At 40.6% G+C, this 20,831-nt stretch overlaps 1 protein-coding gene across 6 annotated transcripts in view; it reads left to right on the plus strand.

Annotated features, from left to right (window-relative positions):
• RXFP1 (relaxin family peptide receptor 1) overlaps positions 1-20,831 on the plus strand; it is a 90,612-nt gene that overhangs the window by 10,921 nt on the left and 58,860 nt on the right. For 4 of the 6 annotated variants that reach the window (XM_075127770.1, XM_075127769.1, XM_048847523.2 and 1 more), the window contains exon 2: positions 14,672-14,827. In XM_075127770.1, the coding sequence (XP_074983871.1) occupies positions 14,672-14,827 (156 nt within the window). Of the gene's footprint in view, positions 1-4,227; positions 4,281-6,128; positions 6,291-14,671; positions 14,828-20,831 lie in introns of all 6 variants that reach the window. The other 2 variants (XM_048847525.2, XM_048847526.2) reach the window with 2 other exon arrangements.

Raw genomic sequence — 20,831 nt, forward strand, 5'->3', positions numbered from 1 at the left:
ATTAAAATTTTCAGGTTATTAAATAGTTTTTTAAAAATTCAGTGAAAACCCAAAAATGTTTTTAATTGTGGAGAAAATTTCCCTCTAGTCAAGAAAACAAATGTCTGTCAACAAAGCCTTGAAAATTTTCACCCGGCTTGTCTCACCCCGATTACATAGTGTCAGAAGAAAGCAAAAATCAAGCAAACGTTGCTAAAATACATGTCTTACTGCACATCTTAAAGTTGTATTGCTACCTCTGGGAAACATTTGTGTAAAGCAACAGCAAAGCGTTTAACTAGTAGAGTAGAAAGTCAGGTACTAAAAAAAATTACAGAAATTATTTTCCCACAGGAATTGATGAAGTTAAAATGAATATTGGCCAAGAACATTTTGGTTTAAAAATAATTTTAATAGCTTAACATAGTGACATTCTATTTGAACAAATTAGTACATTGTTGGGAAGACAACGTTTATTAAATACAAGCTCTATGCCAAGGCTTGAGAGGCACCTCTTCTGAATGCAAAGGTTAGCATCCTGGCACATTTTTAATACAGTGAACATAGTTTTTCGTTCGTTTGAGGAATTCAAAGGCTTAATAGTTCAATTGTGGAGACTTTGCAGATGGGAAGTTACTGGTGTTGCATATTTAACTTTAAGCAAGTCTGTTGCTTAGGTTTTTGTTTAACAATGTCCAATATTTTTATAACTTATTACTAATAATAAATTGTATAATATGGCATCACTTACACATTTGGGTGCCTATATTTGGAGTTTCATTCAATAAAAAAAATACAGAGTTGTGCTTATTTCAGTACATAAAGCTGTATACATTTGATAACTTCAGATAAATGCACTTATTGGGCTTGATTCTGAACGCACTTATATTGTTGTAAATCAGGAATAACTCCCCTGAAGTCAATAGTTAAACTACTGTAAAATGGATGAATTTAGAATAAGGGCCATCTTGTTGATTATGTCCAATCAACACATAAGACATATTTTTTTAAATGTGCCACAGTGCAGCTATCAAAATAAATCCAACCTGTGCTTTTTTATTTCAGTTTCATGTCATATGTTCAGTTTGCAAAGAACACTTAAAGAACTTCATTACCTGTAAATGATAATGTAACTATGTAATTAAGCAATCAAACATATACAAGATGTGAATTATGGCTTAAGTAATTCACAGCTAGTGTCTTGTCTGGAACAAATCTAAAACCTAAGCAGGACCTATGCTGCCTGGCCTTAAATTACTGTATTTCAGTTTAAACAGCAGACCAGAGCTATTCACTATCCAAATCACCAGCTGCTCTCAACTACATCAACCTGGTACTAGAGCTGTGTGAACTATTCATACCAAAAAAAATTTAACTTTTTTTTTCTGTTCCCATGTTGTCTGAACAGATCATGCTGTCCATGTTTATTGGTTAAAATTGTTCAGTTATTGTTTTTTTCTCTTGTTTGACTCTTGTTTTGACTCTTCTGTGAACTGCCCACAAACTCTTCATTTTGAGTATTGCTTTGGGTATTGGATGTTTGTAATTGGAAAGCTGAGCTGTTCTGATTAGACATAAAAGTAACTATGACAGGGTTTTATCTGAGCCTTCATTGGACCCTGACCCTGCCTCAGTTTCCTCTCTCAGCAGACTCTCTTGCTGACCCCTGGTGATTCTCCAGCTCCTGGCATTTCTATCTTCTGCTCTTGGATACACAGATTCTCATGCTTCCAACTCTTCATCAGGCATCAACTATGACACCATGAATTTGTTTTGAAATTTGAATGATTTGTGAATAATTTGTTGCACTATTTGCTCAGGTCTTGTTGTTAATCTTAGGAACTGGGAGAGACTGTTTTCAGCATTGTCATAAATAATGGCCTCTCACCTCAAAAATTCCCCAGTCGATCACTGACAAGCCTGTCATCAGCAAAGTATTGCAGGCTGTTGCAAGGTCACAACGTTCATTCGAATCCTTTGTATGTTCAACAGCTATTGCCACTTGTACTTACAGTGTTGAAAAAGCTGTAATGGCTTTTCCAGTACCACCACCCTGCTTCTCTCCTCACTCATCAGTTCATGTTTTTCAGAAAGGCCCCTTTATGGAACTAGCAGCTGGGTTTTCTCAAGCCTCTGCACTTTCAAAAGGGCTGCCACTTTCAAAAGCTAGACCGCTACTTTGGAAGAAAGAACATGATCTGCTGGCTTTCAGCCTAATGCCAACAGGATTTGAGGTTCATTTTGAATTCATTCATTTAGTTCAATGAGGTTGAGCTTTATTTGTTAAAAATATAAGAATTAAAAACCTTTTCCCTACTACTTTGTTGTTCCTTTATATGAGTATAATAATGTGCTTGAAGCTGATGTGGTATTGAATACCAAGCAGTGAATCACACTGTTTGGATTAATTTCACTGCTCAGGACTCTTGGCATTTAGTCAGCTTGTGCTGTTTTTGTAGCCTATGTTTGAATTCATATTCATTTGCTTTAGAGAAATGACAAAAAGCCATGTGAATTTACCACTCCTCCAGTGTATGAGAGAGAGAAGATGGACATAGCGAAACCAAACACGAAACATCTCCTAAGCATACTTTGACATGGAGCACTAGGCTGTAAGCAGAATAAAGCCCAAGTAATGTCTTGCAAATGTAGTGAAAGAGTTGCATCTTTTTAGTTCAACAGCTAAACATATGTTAGTTCTCTCAGGTACACTCTTCACATGGCTTGCCCATATGCATTCTCTCATTCCATTTTCTCCTCTTTAAATGGGAGTAATACAAATAGGAGCATGGGAAGGTGTGGCAAAAACAGGCTTGCACCCCAGGGATTTTGTATCCATTGCACGAGGCAAACCAAGCAACTAGCTGTCTCTGAATAAGAAAAGCACAAGCTGCCTCCTCTCTGTCCCTGTGCTAAATTTGCCCCATCATCCAGAGTTCAGCAGGAAAAGGGTTAGCTGTCTCCCTCCATCCAGCTAGAGCAATGGTTCTTAACCTGTGTCCCAATCAGCACACAGCTGCGGCCCATGTGACATCCTCAGGGCCATACAGGTAGTATGTGTTATGTGGGCCACATATGTAGCCCATAATGATAAACAGATTGAGAACCACTGAGCTAGAAGAAGCACCAGGATTGCCTGTCCTGACAAGGATGTCAAAGGAGCACGGGTAGGGCAGCTGTTTAGAATTAATTCATTTATCCATAATGAACAATTAGCGGGGAATATTATATAGATTTGGGAACTGAATCTGGAAGTGTGAGTCAGAGAGGAAGAATCTGAAGGAAAAAGGATGAAGCTAAGAAGAGAACCAACTGAGGTTCCCTCTTTATCTCTGGTATTTGGCTGAAGCAATCCAGGCATTGTAACTCCACTTTGGCTGAGGGAAGCCCTGTTTTAATCATGTTTGCATAGGCAGCAAAAGACAGAGTAAGAGGCAAGAGAACAAAGATGTAGGCAAGGGTACAGTTGTGCAGGGCCATGAATATTTAGTTGAGTACATTAGTCTTTTCTCATGTGAGATGGGATGTACATTGCAGGCAAGATGTTTGTTCATGTCTGGGATGTCCTATGTATAAATAACAATTCACCTATTTTCCATTTACTTGATGCCGGATGTATAGAAAATATAAGCTCCAAAATCCACTGTGGACCTTGTGAAGAAATAGTTTTATCCATGCAGGGTGATCACAGAGCTAAACTGCATGTGACTTAAGAGGGCAATCTATGTAGCATTTACACTATCTTATTGCTCTGTACCATTTTACTAACAAAATACATGGATGAAAAGTGCTAGAGAAAACCAAGTCTTGCTCTGGTATATATTTACCTTCCACATCAAGTTCAGACATCTTGTCCTCACAGCTAAGGCCTTGAATAAATTTTCCTTGTCTACATTTTTTCACTCCTTTCTTCTTACGTATCTAGGTACTTATGTGTCCCTCATTATTATAGTCCTTTTTTTTTCTTCTTCTTCCTTCTTCTCTTTTTAACTTTCTGTCTACCTGATTTGTGAGTGCACATGCAGGCTTTAGACACACATCTGTCTTATCCACAAAACTTGTGGATAAATTTGAGGACACCTTTGAAAATTTGGCCATTTCTGCTAAATATATGTGACATATACACTCTTGGCCCAACTTTACACATTATGAATCTCAACTATTTGAAAATATTAATCAAAGCCATATTGATCAGATTGTTAAAGTTAATTTATATGGTTCCCTGATGGTACTCCTTTTACATTATAGGGTTTCCTGGGATTTAACAGTTCAATTTTGGGCCATAGGACTAAGAAGCAAAGGTGAGCTGTTCTATCCTGGATGGGCTGTGAATGAGAGACAACCTATAAAACAAGAGAGCTACCTTTTGAAGCTTGATATAAATATGAGATTACAAAAATAACTAATTCACAATAAAAATGACTAAAATTAAATGTTTCCCTTGTTCTTGGTTTAACAACAATATAGAACAGTCCTTTGATAGCTATAATGAAGTGAACTAGAGCAGTTAATTTAATAGAATCATGCACCCTCTTGTGCAGAATTGCAAGATTAGGTAAATTAAGACAGGGCAGTGATAAGACCAGCTAAATTTGCCTGAATGAATAATACATTTAAAGGATTTCTACTCATTCCCAGACAAAAACTGAATTAAAATTGAAGGTTCAGAGTACTTTAGAGTAAATATATTACAGGAATATTGTAGTTATTCCAAAACCAAGTATATATGTAATGCCAGAAAATTCGGAGTTAAAATTAAAACTTAAAAGAAATCCAAATATGCTAATGTATGGAAATGCATATTTAGGGCAGCCAAACAACTCTGCCCTGTAGTAATACCATGCAATGCAATCACCATAAGGTTGTGATTAAAGCATTTTAATGTTAGTACTCTCAGATAAGATTAAATTAATTTTCTAAAGATATTCACTTTTTTTCTTTTTCCTCTGGTGTCTTTACAGGACAGAGTTAACATCGTTTTGGTGCTCTAACTGTTACATGTTTGGATTTCTTTGAAGTTTAACCTGGACTTTGAATTTCCTGTTTGAAGAGTCTCTGTTATTCAGTTATAGAATGAATTTTTGTAGAATTTACAAATGTTACAGCTGAGCTTGCCCCAAAGGATGATCACCAGTGCTCTATTAGGCCCAAACCTTGGATCCCACATCCTTCTAAGTTTATTGAGTCTGGACAACATCCCAACGCTAGCTCTGTGTCTGGTCTTTCAGGCACAATCCCAGAATACAGACACCAGTGCTCATATCTCTTCTTTAGATGTGGAGCGGTGCTGCATTAAACCTCAAGACAAGTGCTAACCTCCCCAGTCTCCTCAGTAGCTCACACTCCTCCACTCCTGACCTTTATCTGTGTGGGTACTCTTGATTACCATTTCACCCTCTGGGGACTTTGTGATCGTTAAAGCAAGTAACACAGAGACTTTGCAAAGATACAGTAGAACCTCAGAATTACGAACTGACCTGTCAACCACGCACCTCATTTGGATCCAGAAGTACATAATCAAGCAGCAGCAGAGACAAATAAAACAAAAACCAAAAAAAAAAACCCTACCCCAAATACAGTTCAGTATCGTGTTAAATGTAAACTACTAAAAAAATAAAGGGAAACGTTTTTTTTTTTTAAAAAAAAATTTGGCAAGGTAAGGGCACTGTTTCTGTGCTTGTTTCATTTAAATTAAGATGGTTAAAAGCATTTTTCTTCTGTGTAGTAAAGTTTCAAAGCTGTATTAAGTCAGTGTTCAGTTGTAAACTTTCTGAAAGAACAACCATAACATTTTGTTCAGAGTTACAAACATTTCAGAGTTCCGAAAAACCTTCATTCCTGAGGGGCTCGTAACTCTGAGTTTCTACTGTATTTCTAAACTTTATCCATAGACAGACAGTACATAAGAGAGATAAAGAGCGATAGAACAATAAACACCTGCATGCAAAATCCTGACTCAGTTTTCTTACCAATCTTTAGCATCCTTAGAGTCTTAGTGTCTTCCAAGGAGTCCAGTATTTTTCTGCACCCCTTTTCCTCCTGACCAGTCTTGCCTTCTGATTCTGTTCTGCTTTCTTCCCACTTTCTCAAGAGAGTCTCCATTTTAACAGCAGATTCTAACACATTTCTCACTTCTGGCCTATTCCCAGGGTTTTTCCATTCTCTAATCCTCTATGGGCTTCAGCTTCCAACCCAGTGGATAAGAGTCTCTCTCACCAACAATAAAAGATATTACCTTACCCACCTTGTGTTGCTGCTCTATTCAGGGACAGACGCCCAGGGATGATGCAAGGATCCAGTGAAAGACACCAGTAAGTCTATAAACATACAGAGTTCATAAAATCCAACTGGAATTCATAAATTCATGTAGACAGATTCCCAAAGAGTCACAAGAAGTAAATCCACTAATTACCAGTAGTTTCGGGATTAATATTTTTGTTTAATGTTAATTTCTATACTAATTAATAGATTTATTTGCAAATTCTGTACAAATTATTTCTATAGTCAAAGAGGGAAGTGCTGTAATTCTGGGGAGACTATACTATATTCTTCATACATAATGCAAAATTCAACTCAGCCTTACCTATGGAACTTGAAATTGACACCGCCATAATATACTCTTATGAGCTGGATGAAACTCTTATGGGGTGAGTTAAAACCTCATTGAGATTGATAGGTGTGAATCTACCCTTCAGTTAACGTAACTGTAAGGCTAAGCCTGCACCTAGGACAAAAGGAGTATGGAAACCAACCAAGGAGTTTTTGCAGAGTATTTTTACGAGGTATATGTGTGTGAGGGAAGGCAGAACACAGAGAGAAACACAGACAGCTGAAAAAGCAGCTGCAAGCAGAGTGTTTGGCCTCAGAAGAGGGAGAGGATTTTGGGTCAAGGATGCAGGCTGAAAAGAGTGTTCTTGGTGCTTGAGCAAAAGAAGCTGTTTCCTACTATTTGATTCCTTCTGTGGTCAGAGACACAGGATTTTGTACAATCTTTATAAATAAACAAAAAAGATTGCACCCCCAAAAAAATACCTATCACTAATTTTTCCTCCTAAATGAGGAGCTGCTCAGGTCAAAAAGGGGAAACAATAATGGATATATATGTACAGCAAAACATGATTATTTTTGTGTTCCAGACACTATATTAACCGAAGTACAATATTTAATGTAAGATTGTCAAAACAGCAGGCATGGTGCTTTTGTAGAGCTCCCAAATCTCAAACATCAAATGTTAAATGGAATTTCAAAGAGCTGCCTCCATTCAAGGTACACCTCTACCGCGATATAATGCTGTCCTTGGGAGCTGTCATAAATATAAAGGGAAGGGTAAACACCTTTAAAATCCCTCCTGGCCAGAGGAAAAATCCTTTCACCTTAAAGGGTTAAGAAGCTAGGATAACCTCGCTGGCATCTGACCACAATGACCAATGAGGAGAAAAGATACTTTCAAAGCTGGAGGGGGGGAGAAACAAAGGGTCTGGGTCTGTCTGTGTGATGCTTTTGCCGGGGACAGAACAGGAATGGAGTCTTAGAACTTAGTAATTAATCTAGCTAGGTATGCGTTAGATTCTGTTTGTGAAAATAAGCTGTGCTGAATAGAATGGATATTCCTGTTTTTGTGTCTTTTTGTAACTTAAGGTTTTGCCCAGAGGGATTCTCTATGTTTTGAATCTAATTACCCTGTAAGGTATTTACCATCCTGATTTTACAGAGGTGATTCTTTTTTACTTTTTCTTCTTTTAAGAAACTGAATGCTTTTTTCATTGTTCTTAAGATCCAAGGGTTTGGGTCTGTGGTCACATATGCAAATTGGTGAGGATTTTTATCAAACCTTCCCCAGGAAAAGGGGTGTAAAGGTAAGGGAGGATTTTGGGGGGAAAGACGTTTCCAAACGGGCTCTTTCCTAATAATAATAATACCGGTGTTAGACATTTGGTGGTGGCAGCGAAAGTCCAAGGGCAAAGGGTAAAATAGTGTGTACCTTGGGGAAGTTTTAACCTAAGCTAGTAAAAGTAAGTTTAGGAGGCTTTCATGCAGGTCCCCACATCCGTACCTTAGCGTTCAGAGTGGGGAAGGAACCTTGACAGGAGCCAAAAAATCTTACCGCCTTATAGGTGAAACTGCGTTATATCGAACTTGCTTTGATCCACCGGAGCACGCAGCGCCGCCCTGCCGGAGTGCTGCTTTTCCGCGTTATATCCAAATTCGTGTTATATCAGGTCGCTTTATATCGGGGTAGAGGTGTATTTGTCTTTTTCTCCAAAGTTTGCCAAATGTAAAACTTAGCTTCTTCTAGCTTTTCCAGGTACACTTTCATATTGTCCTATATTCACATTTCTAAAATTCCATTGCAATTCATCTGGACCTACAGCAATGACATATTAACCTACGGGCCAGGTGGCCCAAGGTTTGAGAAAGAAAGGACTGAATTGGGGTTAGTTGAAAATATTCTCTTAAAACTGGTTTTGGCTGAAATTTAGGTTTTCAACCAAATGAACATGTTCAGGAAAAGTGTTTGATAGCTCACCAGTCACTCAGGCTCCGGATCCTGCAATTTACTCCATCTGGACAAACTCCAGTTGGCTAGCTGCTTACATTTTTTGCTGGTTGTGGCTTTAAACACTCAGGTACTGCACATATAGTACCTGACTTGTTGTTTGTGTGCTGAATTCTGTAGCAATACGGGGGTTGGTGAGGGCAATTTGGAGCAAGGCTGAAGTACAGCATTCTGAATCTGAGCCCAGAGCACCGGAGAAGGTTAATGAACAGTGAATTTATCCTCTGAATAAAACATTAATGGGGACAAGAAGAAACAAAATATAAGATTATCTGAACATATCTAGGAAACAGGGACTTAACTCAGGCTGCTCTTTGAACATTTAAGTAAGTTTGACAGTTATACATTAAGGTGAAATTATCCCATCAGAGCCACATAATGAAAGTCAGCTCCAATAGACTTTCTCTATATGTGCAGTAATGAGAGTTCTGTGCATACAAGAAGAGCAGAACATTGGATTCTCAGATCTGTGGTGTAGAAGTGAGAGGACAATATTGCTCTGATATTCTAATTTTGAAGTAGTTGTGAGTGTAGTCTTGGCTTTTTAAGACCATGTTTAAAGTAAAACGATTTAGGGGGAAATTTTCAGAATTATCTTAAGTGACGTTTAATAAGACCTATGCTCCTAGGCATCTAAGTTGCTTTTGAAAATGGGGCTTGGGCTCCTAAATCACATAGGTGCTTTTTAAAATTTTACTCCTAATCTAGGATGAGACTGAGAACAGGAATGAAATGCTACAAAGAAGTAAATGCATGATATCCAGGAAAAGGTGAATACAAAATTTGCTCCTTGTGTTATGTAACTAGCCCAGCAAAATGATCACGTATTTCAGAAGCGGCAGTACTATCTGAGCAAGCAATGCAACAGAGCTAGTGAAGATTATGCAGAGTATTTCAAATGCTGCAAGGCACCAGTGTTTCATAATTAAACAATATTCTTCATTGGATTAAATATCCTTGTCATGAAATAAGAGAATTGGATGGTTTGTTTTGAAAGTATAAATTGAAAATTAAATGCACGGACAGCAACTGCAATGTGCACTCTCAAAAAAGAGGTTGATTGTAGCAAGGTGGTTGGAGCTTCTTTCTGGTAAAGGAGGAGAAACAAGTGAATGGAACAGAAGAGGTCTTGCATGAATATTCTACAAACAGCCAGACTTGGGGGAACATTTAGGCTTTGGGCTGTGCTTTGTTGCAATTTGATTTACCCGTAAAGCCAAGTCCAAGGAAAGGAATAGGTTTAGACTACGTCAATGTGTATATATATATACTCTGGTTATAGGAAGGTGGGAACTTTCCAGCTTCCACCATCCTTTCTGACAATTTGACTTTTAAAATATATTATTCATATGTATTAAATTTGATCTAAAGTAATATATAATAATGTAGGCATCTATGTTAAAGACCGTTTGAAAATTATAGTCTTACTGCTGTAGTTATGGTTGATGTGACAGTTTTCATTATATGTTTACAGGAACTAAGAATTTTCAGAAAAAAATTCTGAGCTGAAATTTATGCTCTTTGTTTTTACTAAATGTTTACTTTTTTTAAAAAAAAGCTTTTTTAAACATTTTAAATTTTAAAATTTAAATTAAAAAAAATTATAATTTTGCTACGGGCTTAATCCTCAACTAGGACAAATGCATTTGACATTTCATGAAATTCATTTTCAAAATAACAGTTGTAAGGGATTAAAACCTGCAAATTAAAAAAATTTATTAAAGCTAATGTTAAAAAATCATGTGATACATAGGTTGAGAAAAGAGTGTCTGTACATCTGGGTATAGTGCTTAGATTATCCACAAATACAGAGTTTGTTTTTAAAAGTCCTATGATACGTAGAGTACATAATCAGCTATAACCCAAATTAGATGAATAAATGTAAGAATTTAAGAATACAGTTTAGATATGAGAATCCGAATACTCAGATACATATCTCATGATGAGTTGTACAGAGAGGTGGTTGTGGAAAGCAAAATATATCAGAGTGGAGATTGTCCCTCAGTAATCCAGAATTAGGGTAGGATGTCCATTTAGGAAATGCAATCTATCAGGGAAGTCTTTGTTACTTTCCTTACTGCGCTTTTCATCGGCACTCCAGCTCATCTCGCCTAGTATTGCCGATGTCCCCGGTGTTGCGTTCTACATAGATGTCCCTTGACCACCTGATGGCATTCGACACCATGAGTTGCCGCATCAGCCAAGCATAGCGATGACCAATTCCGCATTCCCACAACACTCACTTGTTACTGGGGTCCCATGCGCCCAAGGCTTCTGACGATCAGCATGTATGTCTGAACCTGGTAACCCTTGCTCTAAAGGTGTCGGCCAGAGGAGTGTATTTCTCCACCTTTCGAGCTCAGGCATCGTGGAAGGCTGGGGTCCTGTTCCCAAAGGGCACTGTGACGTCCACCATGATGATCTTTTCCCAGTCCTCATTGGTAATGATCATGTCCGGTCGCAGCTGACTGTCGGTTCTGGGGATAGTGGAGTTCATGGCAACCTTCCCTACGGGTGGTGTGATGCCTCTGACCAGGCAATCTTGGATGGTGTGTTGCAGCTGCCAGCTCTGGAATGGGGCTTGCAGCTACACAGGACATGGGGTAGCATCTCATTGGCATAGCCACACTTCCTACATCGCTTGTCCTGATTCCCATGGCGGATGGCTCTGTTCAGCGGAATGCAGTTGAGTCAGACCCTGTGGATGAACCTCCAGTCAGCAAGTTGGGTGAAGCTGCCTTTGTGGTGGAAGGGGTTGCTGGCATCCCACTTGCACGCCACCTTGAACACCTTGCCCTGATCTGGCTTCCGCTTCAGGTTTTCCACATACTGGCAGCAGATGGCATACTTCAGGGTCCTCTCCAGAATGGTTCTAGCTCTCAGAGTAAGGATTGTGTGGTCTGTGTTCTTCACCTGTGGCACCAGGACTCCCAGTTCCTGGCGTTCGTCGCACCACGTCCAGCGGCAGCCAATACGCTTCTCCAGTCATTGCGTAGCATTGCGGGCACGAGTCCAGAGTGAAGCAATATCTCTCCCGTCTCTTCCAAATTCACCTTCCAGCAAACCACTCAGGCGGTGACATTTTGGTTGGAGGAAGTCCTGGCAATTTGCTTTTTGATGACATCCCACATAGCACTTTCTGGGATGTTCCTCACCATGGCATCCAGGCACGTCAGAAGGCGAAAGGTGTGAATGATCACCGCAACATCACACAGATCACCCATACAAGGGAATTGGCACCGCCCTGCCTGTGCGAGATGTACACCAGTTCATTGATGGCTCTCTGGGGAAGAAACATCCATGTCTTCACCAGCTGCCTAATGGTGTTGTCTGCCTTGTTCAGAGGTACCTTTGCCACAGCAGATCCCCTCAGGATGAATGAAATATGGGGGATCAGGAAGGTGTTCAAGGTATTGATCTTCTGCCATGGTGCACTAGGGAGGAGTTGATCCTGGCCACATCTCGTAGGATCTCAACGATGGTATCCTTAGATGTCGTCTGGATGTGGAAACCTGTGGGTGTGCGAAGATGTTGGTACGCTTGACCGTCCTCCAGGAAGATCATAGATTCATCCTCGATCTGAAAAGACATCGCCTGGACCGAATCCCTTCTACTACCATCGTTATGCAAGGATGCACACTTCCTGGCATTGAAGCGGAGTCCCATCCAGTTGGCAGCCTGGACAAATGCATTTGACAAATGACAAACTAGGACAAATGCATTTGACATTTAATGAAATTCATTTCAAAATAAGAGTTGTCGGTGATTAAAATTTGCATAGTACACGTGCATATATTACAAACAAACATTTTAGCATCACACTCAAATCAGCAGCGTTTATTTCACTGATTACACATTTTTAAATGTATACTAACATCTGATTCTGTATGGATTTCCAGATGGGAGGGTGGTGGTGGGGCTGACATTAGGTGCTTTTGAAAATTCCATTAGGTGTCTGTACCAGGGTTGCTGCCTTCAGACCATCATGCCCATGGCATGAGGTGGACCTGACACATCCTTGCCGCAGTTTCCCCTCAGAAGGGCTTTCCATCTCTCTCATGGATTTATATGGTTCAGGCCTCTATGTGAGTCATTCTCACAATTCACACCCCTTTCATGCTACTCAGTCCCCAAATTAAATACAACCTTCCTCAGCAGCCTAAAGTAAAATGTTAACAAGACCCTCTTGCACCTTCCATTCAAACTCTTGGGCCTCTCCCACTCTTACCAGAGTGCTGGCTCTGAAGCTTTTTCCCCCTCCCAGAGTCCCACAGTAGCAGAAACCCAAAGATCTTCTGTTCCTCCAGGGTTCATTTCTCTCCCAGACTAATCAAAGTCCCAGATGAAACACGAGACATACTAGTCTTCTACCTGCTGCTTTCCACCAGGCACTTCCACTTCTGCTCTAGAGATCTGCCCTTGCTTCACTCCCAACCTGTCTGGACCTCACAGAGCAAGCAGCCACCATTCTGTCACCCGCCCTTTGGCTGAGCTTGCCCAAACTTTTTATAATAACCCTACGATCTCTCCCCAGATGGACCCAATAACAGACCAGACCTTCTGATCCCTAGTCAGTTAAGACCAGCTGGGAGGGTGATTGACCTGTTGCAGGTGAGACTGAGCCTAACTCCTCTTAAAGGGCCAGCTAGCCTCTAACAGTGCCTATCTGCATCTTTAGGTGCCTCAATACCTTTGAAAATCTGGTGCCACGTTGAAATCTGTGTGCCACGTTGAAATCAATGGGAGTTGAAATCAATCTGTGTGCCACGTATTGGTGCCTCAATACCTTTGAAATTCTGTGTGCCACGTTGAAATCAATGGGAGTTTTACCATTGACTTCAGTGGGCACAGGATCAACTCCTATGCTAGAGGACCCTGCCAGTTTGAAGCACCAGGCTATATGTTTGAAATATATATGTAAAGTTAAGAGATGGATCTTTTGCACCTTATTTTCCCTAGGAGACTCTCCCTTATCTTTGTAGCTACGGCTGAAGTTTCCCTTGTATGTGGTCCTTACAGAACAAAATACCAGAGCACACTCTCACTTTCCATTAACTAAAACTCCTTCTACCACAAGTATTCAGCTAACTTATGAAAAGTGAATCAATTTAGCACTACTGTTTATATACAGGACACAATATTAGTGATGTTTAATGTTTCTTAACATTATGTAGAATTTCTATGTTCCTCAACCTTCTGGATGAGTTTTCTTAGTGATGTTATTGGTTTGCCTGGAACACTTTCATAGTTTGTCTTTTCCTGATTTTACTTTTGCTATCTGTGGATAACATGGGGAAGATCTGTACTGTTTTTTATTAATATTATTTGTACCTCAGTTTATCTGCTTGATATCGTTCTGTCTAATTACATGGAATTAACTCACAAGGGTCTGCTAGGAAGAGCAATCAGCCACTAAAATAATGGTCAGAGATAAGCCATCTCTGGATAAACAACCTGAAGAGAGGTAAAGGATTAATGACTGGGCCATTAATTGGGAAGGTTCTACAGCCAGACAACACAGCTGATATGTCAAGGCTGGGGGCCTACAATCCAAAGGGAACTAAACAGTTTACGGCTTTCAAATACTATATTTATATCACCTCTTATTTATCATTTAGCCAAGCCTTGTCATTGTCCTGTTCTTTTGATATTTTTGCTCTCTGATCATTTGTCTATAATAATCACTTTTTACCTGGTATAAATTAGATAAAACCCAAGTCTGACTTGCATCTTTAATTTATTTCTATTGGGGCAGAAGTTCCAGCACAAATTAATGCTTTCCATATCTACACAGCTCATCTGGTGTATTGCTACAACAAATTAATGTCCAGCACAACAGGAGACTATCCTTTTAGATAGGGGCTCTAGGACACTTTTTGCTTGTACTCTTCCAACATGTTTTCAGTATGCCCTAGGCTGTTGGGGGGAAGAAATTTCTCTGTAATTTTAATTACCTTGTGACACATGAATATTTCCTCCTCCGTTAACATTGGTGGTAGAGTATTACAATTACACACAAAACAAACTAATATGTGTACTAATTTGGAGGTTCACATTAAAATATAACTGTGTAATTCAGCTAAGGAGAAAGCATATGTGTGAAGAAAGCATATTCTTTGTTTTGTTTTTTATTAGTTATCCATTGTACTTTGGAAAATCAGGATTTTAGACATGAAGTCATATGCCCTCTTGGATATTTCCCTTGTGGCAATATAACAAAGTGTTTGCCTCAACTTCTTCACTGTAATGGTGTGGATGACTGTGGGAACCAGGCTGATGAAGACAACTGTGGTAAGCTAATAAAGACTTTTTTTTAATTCATTTCTAGTACATATATCCTGAGGGCCTCTTTTAAGTGAAACTTAAATACTGTTGAGGCTAAATAAATAGTCAAAGTTAATGGAACTGTAGAAAAATTAAATATACTGTAGAGCAGAACAACATAGATGTTTGCTTAAGATAAATACAGCCAACTCATCACTCATTTGCTAGGAAGAGAAGCAAGTCTTTGTTTGTCTATCTTGATGTATTTTCCAGTTTTATCTTCTGATTTGAACTTTTGATACAAAAAGCAAAGATAATTATGGAATAGCTATGATAACACCACAAGATTTATAATAAAGATCAAGTACCTTAAATTCAGTTTAGTCTATACTATAAGTCCATAGTGTAGAACATCCAGAAGAAAGAACACACTCACACTCACACACATTACATTGCAAGCAAGAAAGCCATGCTGACAAAGAGTGGACATATTCACTTCCTGAATTTACATTACACTTGTGATGGGTTGGATCACAGAAACCCCCTTGGGACTGCCACCCGATGTGCCAAGACTACTTCTGCCCCTGCTTTCCCTGCCAGTTTGGGACTCCAGCACCCTGTATTGCTGAGCCAGACATGCCAGTCCGCTCCAGCACAGACCCAGGGTCTGAACCACATGCCCCAAAGCTGCAGACTTAACTGAAACCAACTTAGGAAGTGTTCCTGCCTTTAACACACAGATGCCCAACTCCCAATGGGGTCCAAACCCCAAATAAATCTGTTTTACCCTATATAAAGCTTATACAGGGTAAACTCATAAATTGTTCGCCCTCTATAACACTGACAGAGAGAGATGCACAGCTGTTTGCCCCCCCCCCCCGTATTAATACATACTCTGGGTTAATTAATAAGTAAAAAGTGATTTTATTAAATACAGAAAGTGGGATTTAAGTGGTTCCAAGCAGTAACAGACAGAACAAAGTGAATTACCAAGCAAAATACAATAAAATACACAAGTCTGTCTAGTACAGTAATAAAACTGAATACAGATAAAATCCTCATCCAGTAAGCTTCTTTTTACAGACTAGTCTCCTTCTAGTCTGGTCCAGCAATCGCTCACACCTCCTGTAGTTACTGTTCTTGGTTCCAGTTTCTTTCAGATATCCTTGGGGGTAGAGAGGCTCTCTCTTTAGCCAGCTGTAGACCAAGTGGAGGGGTCTCCCAAGGGCTTAAATAGACTTTCTCTTGTGGCTGGAGACTCCCTCCTCTCTCCTATGCAAAGTCCAGCTCCAGGATGGAGTTTTGGAGTCACATGGGCAAGTCACATGTCCATGCATGACTCAGAACTACAGGTAGCAACCATGGTTCACATGCTACCTTGAACGTCCTCAAGTAGACTTCTTATGTGGATTGGAGCATTTCAAGACCCATTGTTCCTTGAGTGCTTCTTGATTGGGCACTTAACTTTGCAAATTCCTTTCTAAAGAAGCTGACCAAATGCCTTACAAAGCTTACTTAAAAATCAAGCAAGTATACAGCCAATATTCATAACTTCAAGTACAAAAATGATACATGCATACAAATGAGAGGAATGTAGTCAGTAGATCATAACCTTTACAGAGATATGTTACATGGCATATGTACCATACAACATATTCCAGTTATGTCATATATACATTCATAAGCATATTTCCATAAAGCCTTATGGGGGGCACTGTCACAATACTTATGGACCGAAAAGCATAATTTTACTTCATTTTCACAGCACATGATATAGTTCTTTAAAAAGACTACAGAACTGAAGGGTTCATAAGATCCACTCTTCTTTTCTCAAATACAGTTACTCAGAATTTGTAGGTCAATGTATATAATTGTAGAGGAAGGCCTGGAAGGTCCTTTGGTAATGCATATAGAAACTGTGGGACAGCCTGCCTTATTCACATCCTGAGATTATTCAGTCAGGCTTACCAGGAACAAACAGTGTCCACTTGGATATAGTGTGATCGGGATTCAGAGTGCAAAAGCATTGTGGTAATTCACGTAAATTTGTCCTCCTTCCCTCTGCCCTTCTGCATAATCTTCACTTTCTTCCTCAGGAGGACCCTGTGGAGGCTACTGTTTTCCTGGGGTTATAGGATATGGAACAGACTACAGGTACTTAGGAAGCCTGAGGTAGCTGGAGATCACTCAGTTCATTATAAGACACTCAACTGGGTGATCAGCTGGGTTGCTTTGCCCCGAACTGATTTTCTTGGGTGCGTATTCCTTTATGTCCTGTCCCTAACAGCCAGAAATGATGCTTCTAGGCAAGGTCATTTGGCTCCATCACTGTCTGCCTAACTTTCACTCAATCAGCCAGGGAGCATCCACTCCCCCATGCATGAATGTCAACCTCCCCAAATGTCACTCTCCTGCATCTCCCACTGCTGTGCATCCCAGTGGGGGCAAAGTCACAGGGCCTAATATTGATCTTGATCACACTGACATAAATCAGGATGAACTCTAGTAAAGTCAGTGGAGTTATATCACGGTAAAACTGGGGTAAGTGAGATTGGGCATCGGTGAGGCCTCATCTGGAGTACTGTGTCCAGTTTTGGGCCCCACACTTCCAATTTTTCCGCATCCTTCTTGTAAACATCCAGCGGAGGGCAACAAAAATGATTAGGGGACTGGAACACATGACTTATGAGGAGAGGCTGAGGGAACTGGGATTGTTTAGTCTGTAGAAGAGAAGAATGAGGGGGGATTTGATAGCTGCTTTCTACTACCTGAAAGGGGGTTCCAAAGAGGATGGATCTAGACTGTTCTGAGTGGTACCAGATGACAGAACAAGGAGTAATGGTCTCAAGTTGCAGTGGAGGAGATTTAGGTTGGATATCAGGAAAATAATTTTCACTAGGAGGGTGGTGAAACACTGGAATGCGTTCCCTAGGGAGGTGGTGGAATCTCCTTCCTTATAAATTTTTAAGGTCAGGCTTGACAAAGCGTTGGCTGGGATGATTTAGTTGGGGATTGGTCCTGCTTTGAGCAGGGGGTTGGACGAGATGACCTCCTGAGGTCCCTTCCAACCCTGATATTCTATGACTATAATCTGGGCCACAGATTCCCCTTTGAGGGTAGTTGGCAGTTCTGTGAAGCTGCTGCTGAGAGAGGCTACCCTCATCGGAATTCTGCTGGTGCTCCTTAGGCATAGAGCCTAGTCAAGCCATGGAGCTCTGGCTGGGCCACAAGGTCACTAAGTAGCTTGGGCAGAAATTAAAGGGGAAAAAACCTATTAAACCATTTCTCCTCCCCAGTGATGGTATAGAATGGTTCCTTCAGTATATTTTGAATGCTTTGGGAGAGGTTCAGTGTTTCTTGCCTTAAATATCATTTCATGCTGCCTGGCCTCATTGCCATATAAGGGGATTATACATGCTGTACCTAGGCACTTGTGAATATCATTAGTAATAAGTGAATAATGTTGATTAAAAAATAAAGTGAGAAAGCAATTGATTCAGATCTTTGACTTGAAACTCAAACTAGACTCCTTGCTGAAGCTTAAGAAAATTCAGATGCCGTTTTTTTCCCCAATTCTTCCCCCTCCTTTTTTGGCCTTCACTTCGACTTCTTCATGGTAGTCTGAAACACACACTCTACCACGGAAAAAGTTGTCCCTGTGATATTTCCTGGTGGAACTTGGACAGGCAAAGTCCTGAAAAACTCACAAAAATACCATCCAGTTTTACAGACCCAAAAATTTCAGACAATTTCTGTAACCTTTTAGTCAGCATTAACCAAACAAAACCACTGAACCTTTTTAGGTGCACCCACCACTTAGTTATCAGTAGGGCTGACTTCTGTAGTGAAGTACTCTGGCAATGGTTTGACTCATTGAAGAGGTGAATTTTTTTGCCTAGTTAATGTCACTTTGCAGAATGTTAATGTGAATAAAACGTGAGTTGGAGTATGCAAATAGAGCATTTTTAAAAAAAGAAAGTTTTCATTTAACAAATATTCTTGACCTTGCTGCAAGGACTAGACTACCAAGAGAAGTGGTGGATTCTCCATTCTTTTATGTCTTCAATAAAGATTGGATGTCTTTCTAGAAGATATTCTTTAGTCAAACACAAGTTATTGGGCTCAATACAGAGGTAATTAGGTGAGGTCAAACTAGATGATTTCTGTCCTTAAAGTCTGTGAATCTATGACAAAAATTAACTCATCTATCCAATCCTAATGAGTATTTTGGGGGCGGGGGGAAGGGGAGAGGTTTGTATTTTGGAAATCAAGGTAGTGTGTTTTCTCCCCAAATGTGCATACATGCGGTTCACTAACAACTGTGATGTTTTAGTGTATGTGATCACAAATCACTGGTTTAAAAAATGGGAGCTAGTCAGTACAGTGAATAGTGTGCCTTCAGACTCTGGACATCTGTACTGAAATCCTATTCACAACTGAAAATAAATTTGATCTCACCATAGTCCACACAGCTTTGCAGCATTTGATATGATGGAAACCTTCTGCTTAAGTGAGACTCCAGGATTAGAATAATAAGGATGCTTGGGGTCAGGTGTAGGGTGTTGTGGTGAGGTGTTTACCCCACACAGGCTCTGAAAGCGTTAGTATGGGCCACCACCTGGCAACGCTATCTGGCTGAAATTGGAGAGTAGGCCAGGCTTAATTAAAGATGAGTCCCATCTGAGAAAGGAACTGAGTGGTAAGTTTAAACAGAGGAAGTTTGGCACACAAAGGGGCTGCAGGGAGAGTGAAGAGCTCTGCAGTCACTTTCTGGGATGGGAGTGTCAAGGAGAAAGCTTAGAGGGAAAGTTGGGCCTGGGATCCTCTTGTAAATCGAATAGCCTGGCAAGAGGCCAGGAGAGAGAGAGAGCAGCCACTGGGGTGGAGAAAGCAGGCTCTAGTGGTAAAACCTGCTAATCTGGATTTCAGAGCCCTGGAAGTGCTCAACTGAGAGGGATGAAAGTTCAAGCCTGAGGGAGGGTATAACGGGGGTTATATTTGTACATTTAGTTTGGGATTTTGTTGAGGGGGGGATTCCAGGGGACAGCTCCAACAGGCCTAGCCCTGAGAGAAGGGTGAACCTAGAGAAGTTGTGGGGAGAAGGCCTAAAAGAGAGGCTATGGTAAGAAGTCCCAGGAGGAAGCAGCGAGGAGTCTGACAGAGCAGACCTTGACTCTCTAGTCCTTAAACTGGAACCCAGTGTAGAGCATGGACCTAGTTTTCTTACCAGCCACTGATGAGGTAGTATGAGACCAGAGAAGGGGACAAGGATGACAGGGAGCCCTGAGAGAAGAGTGTGAACATCATGGGCCCAGAGTCAGGGCTGAAAACCTTTGTGAGGACACTGGACTGTTTGTCAAACTTTCTGTTATCCTGGAGAGTGTGGAACGAAAATGTGACCTAGACCGAGGGCTGAGTCACAATGAGAGAGACTTCCAGACAGAGAGGGCTGGAGTGACCATTAGCAGCAGGTTTTAGAGAGGAAGGAGCCTGTTACACCATGCTCAGCCACAAGAAGGTGCTCTAGTGATGAGTCCACTCTTCTACAGATGTTTTAGTAGACTTGTGTGAGAGAATCTTGCATAGGATGTGTTTGTATTGTACCTGGCTCAAGACAGTGTGTGATGGGGCATTCACCCCACACCAGCCCTGAAAGGGTTAAGAGAGCTGAGAAAAGGCCAATTAGTGTGATAGACCCCATATGAGGGGATTAGGCTGGAGGAACAACCCCTGATTGGAGGATGAAGCTCACCTGAGCAAGTGTAGGCTGAGCTAATATAAAGTCAGAAAGCTGGCAATGGAAAGGACTGCAGTGAAGAAGTCTGCAGCCACTCTCTGGTGTATTAGAGAGAGAAGGAAGGAACCCACAGCAGGAGGAGTAGGAGCCTGGCCCTGAGGTAAGGGCCTACCCTGAAAATGGAAGGGTGGAGAAGAGAGCCAGTGGGCAGGAAGCAGCCTAGGAAATAGTGGCTTGAAGCCACTGGTGAGGTGGCTTCTAAAAAAAAAATTGTAAAAAAGGAGCAGCACTGAA

This window comes from Caretta caretta, chromosome 4, assembly GCF_965140235.1.
Source record: "Caretta caretta isolate rCarCar2 chromosome 4, rCarCar1.hap1, whole genome shotgun sequence".
Classification (NCBI taxonomy): domain Eukaryota; kingdom Metazoa; phylum Chordata; order Testudines; family Cheloniidae; genus Caretta; species Caretta caretta.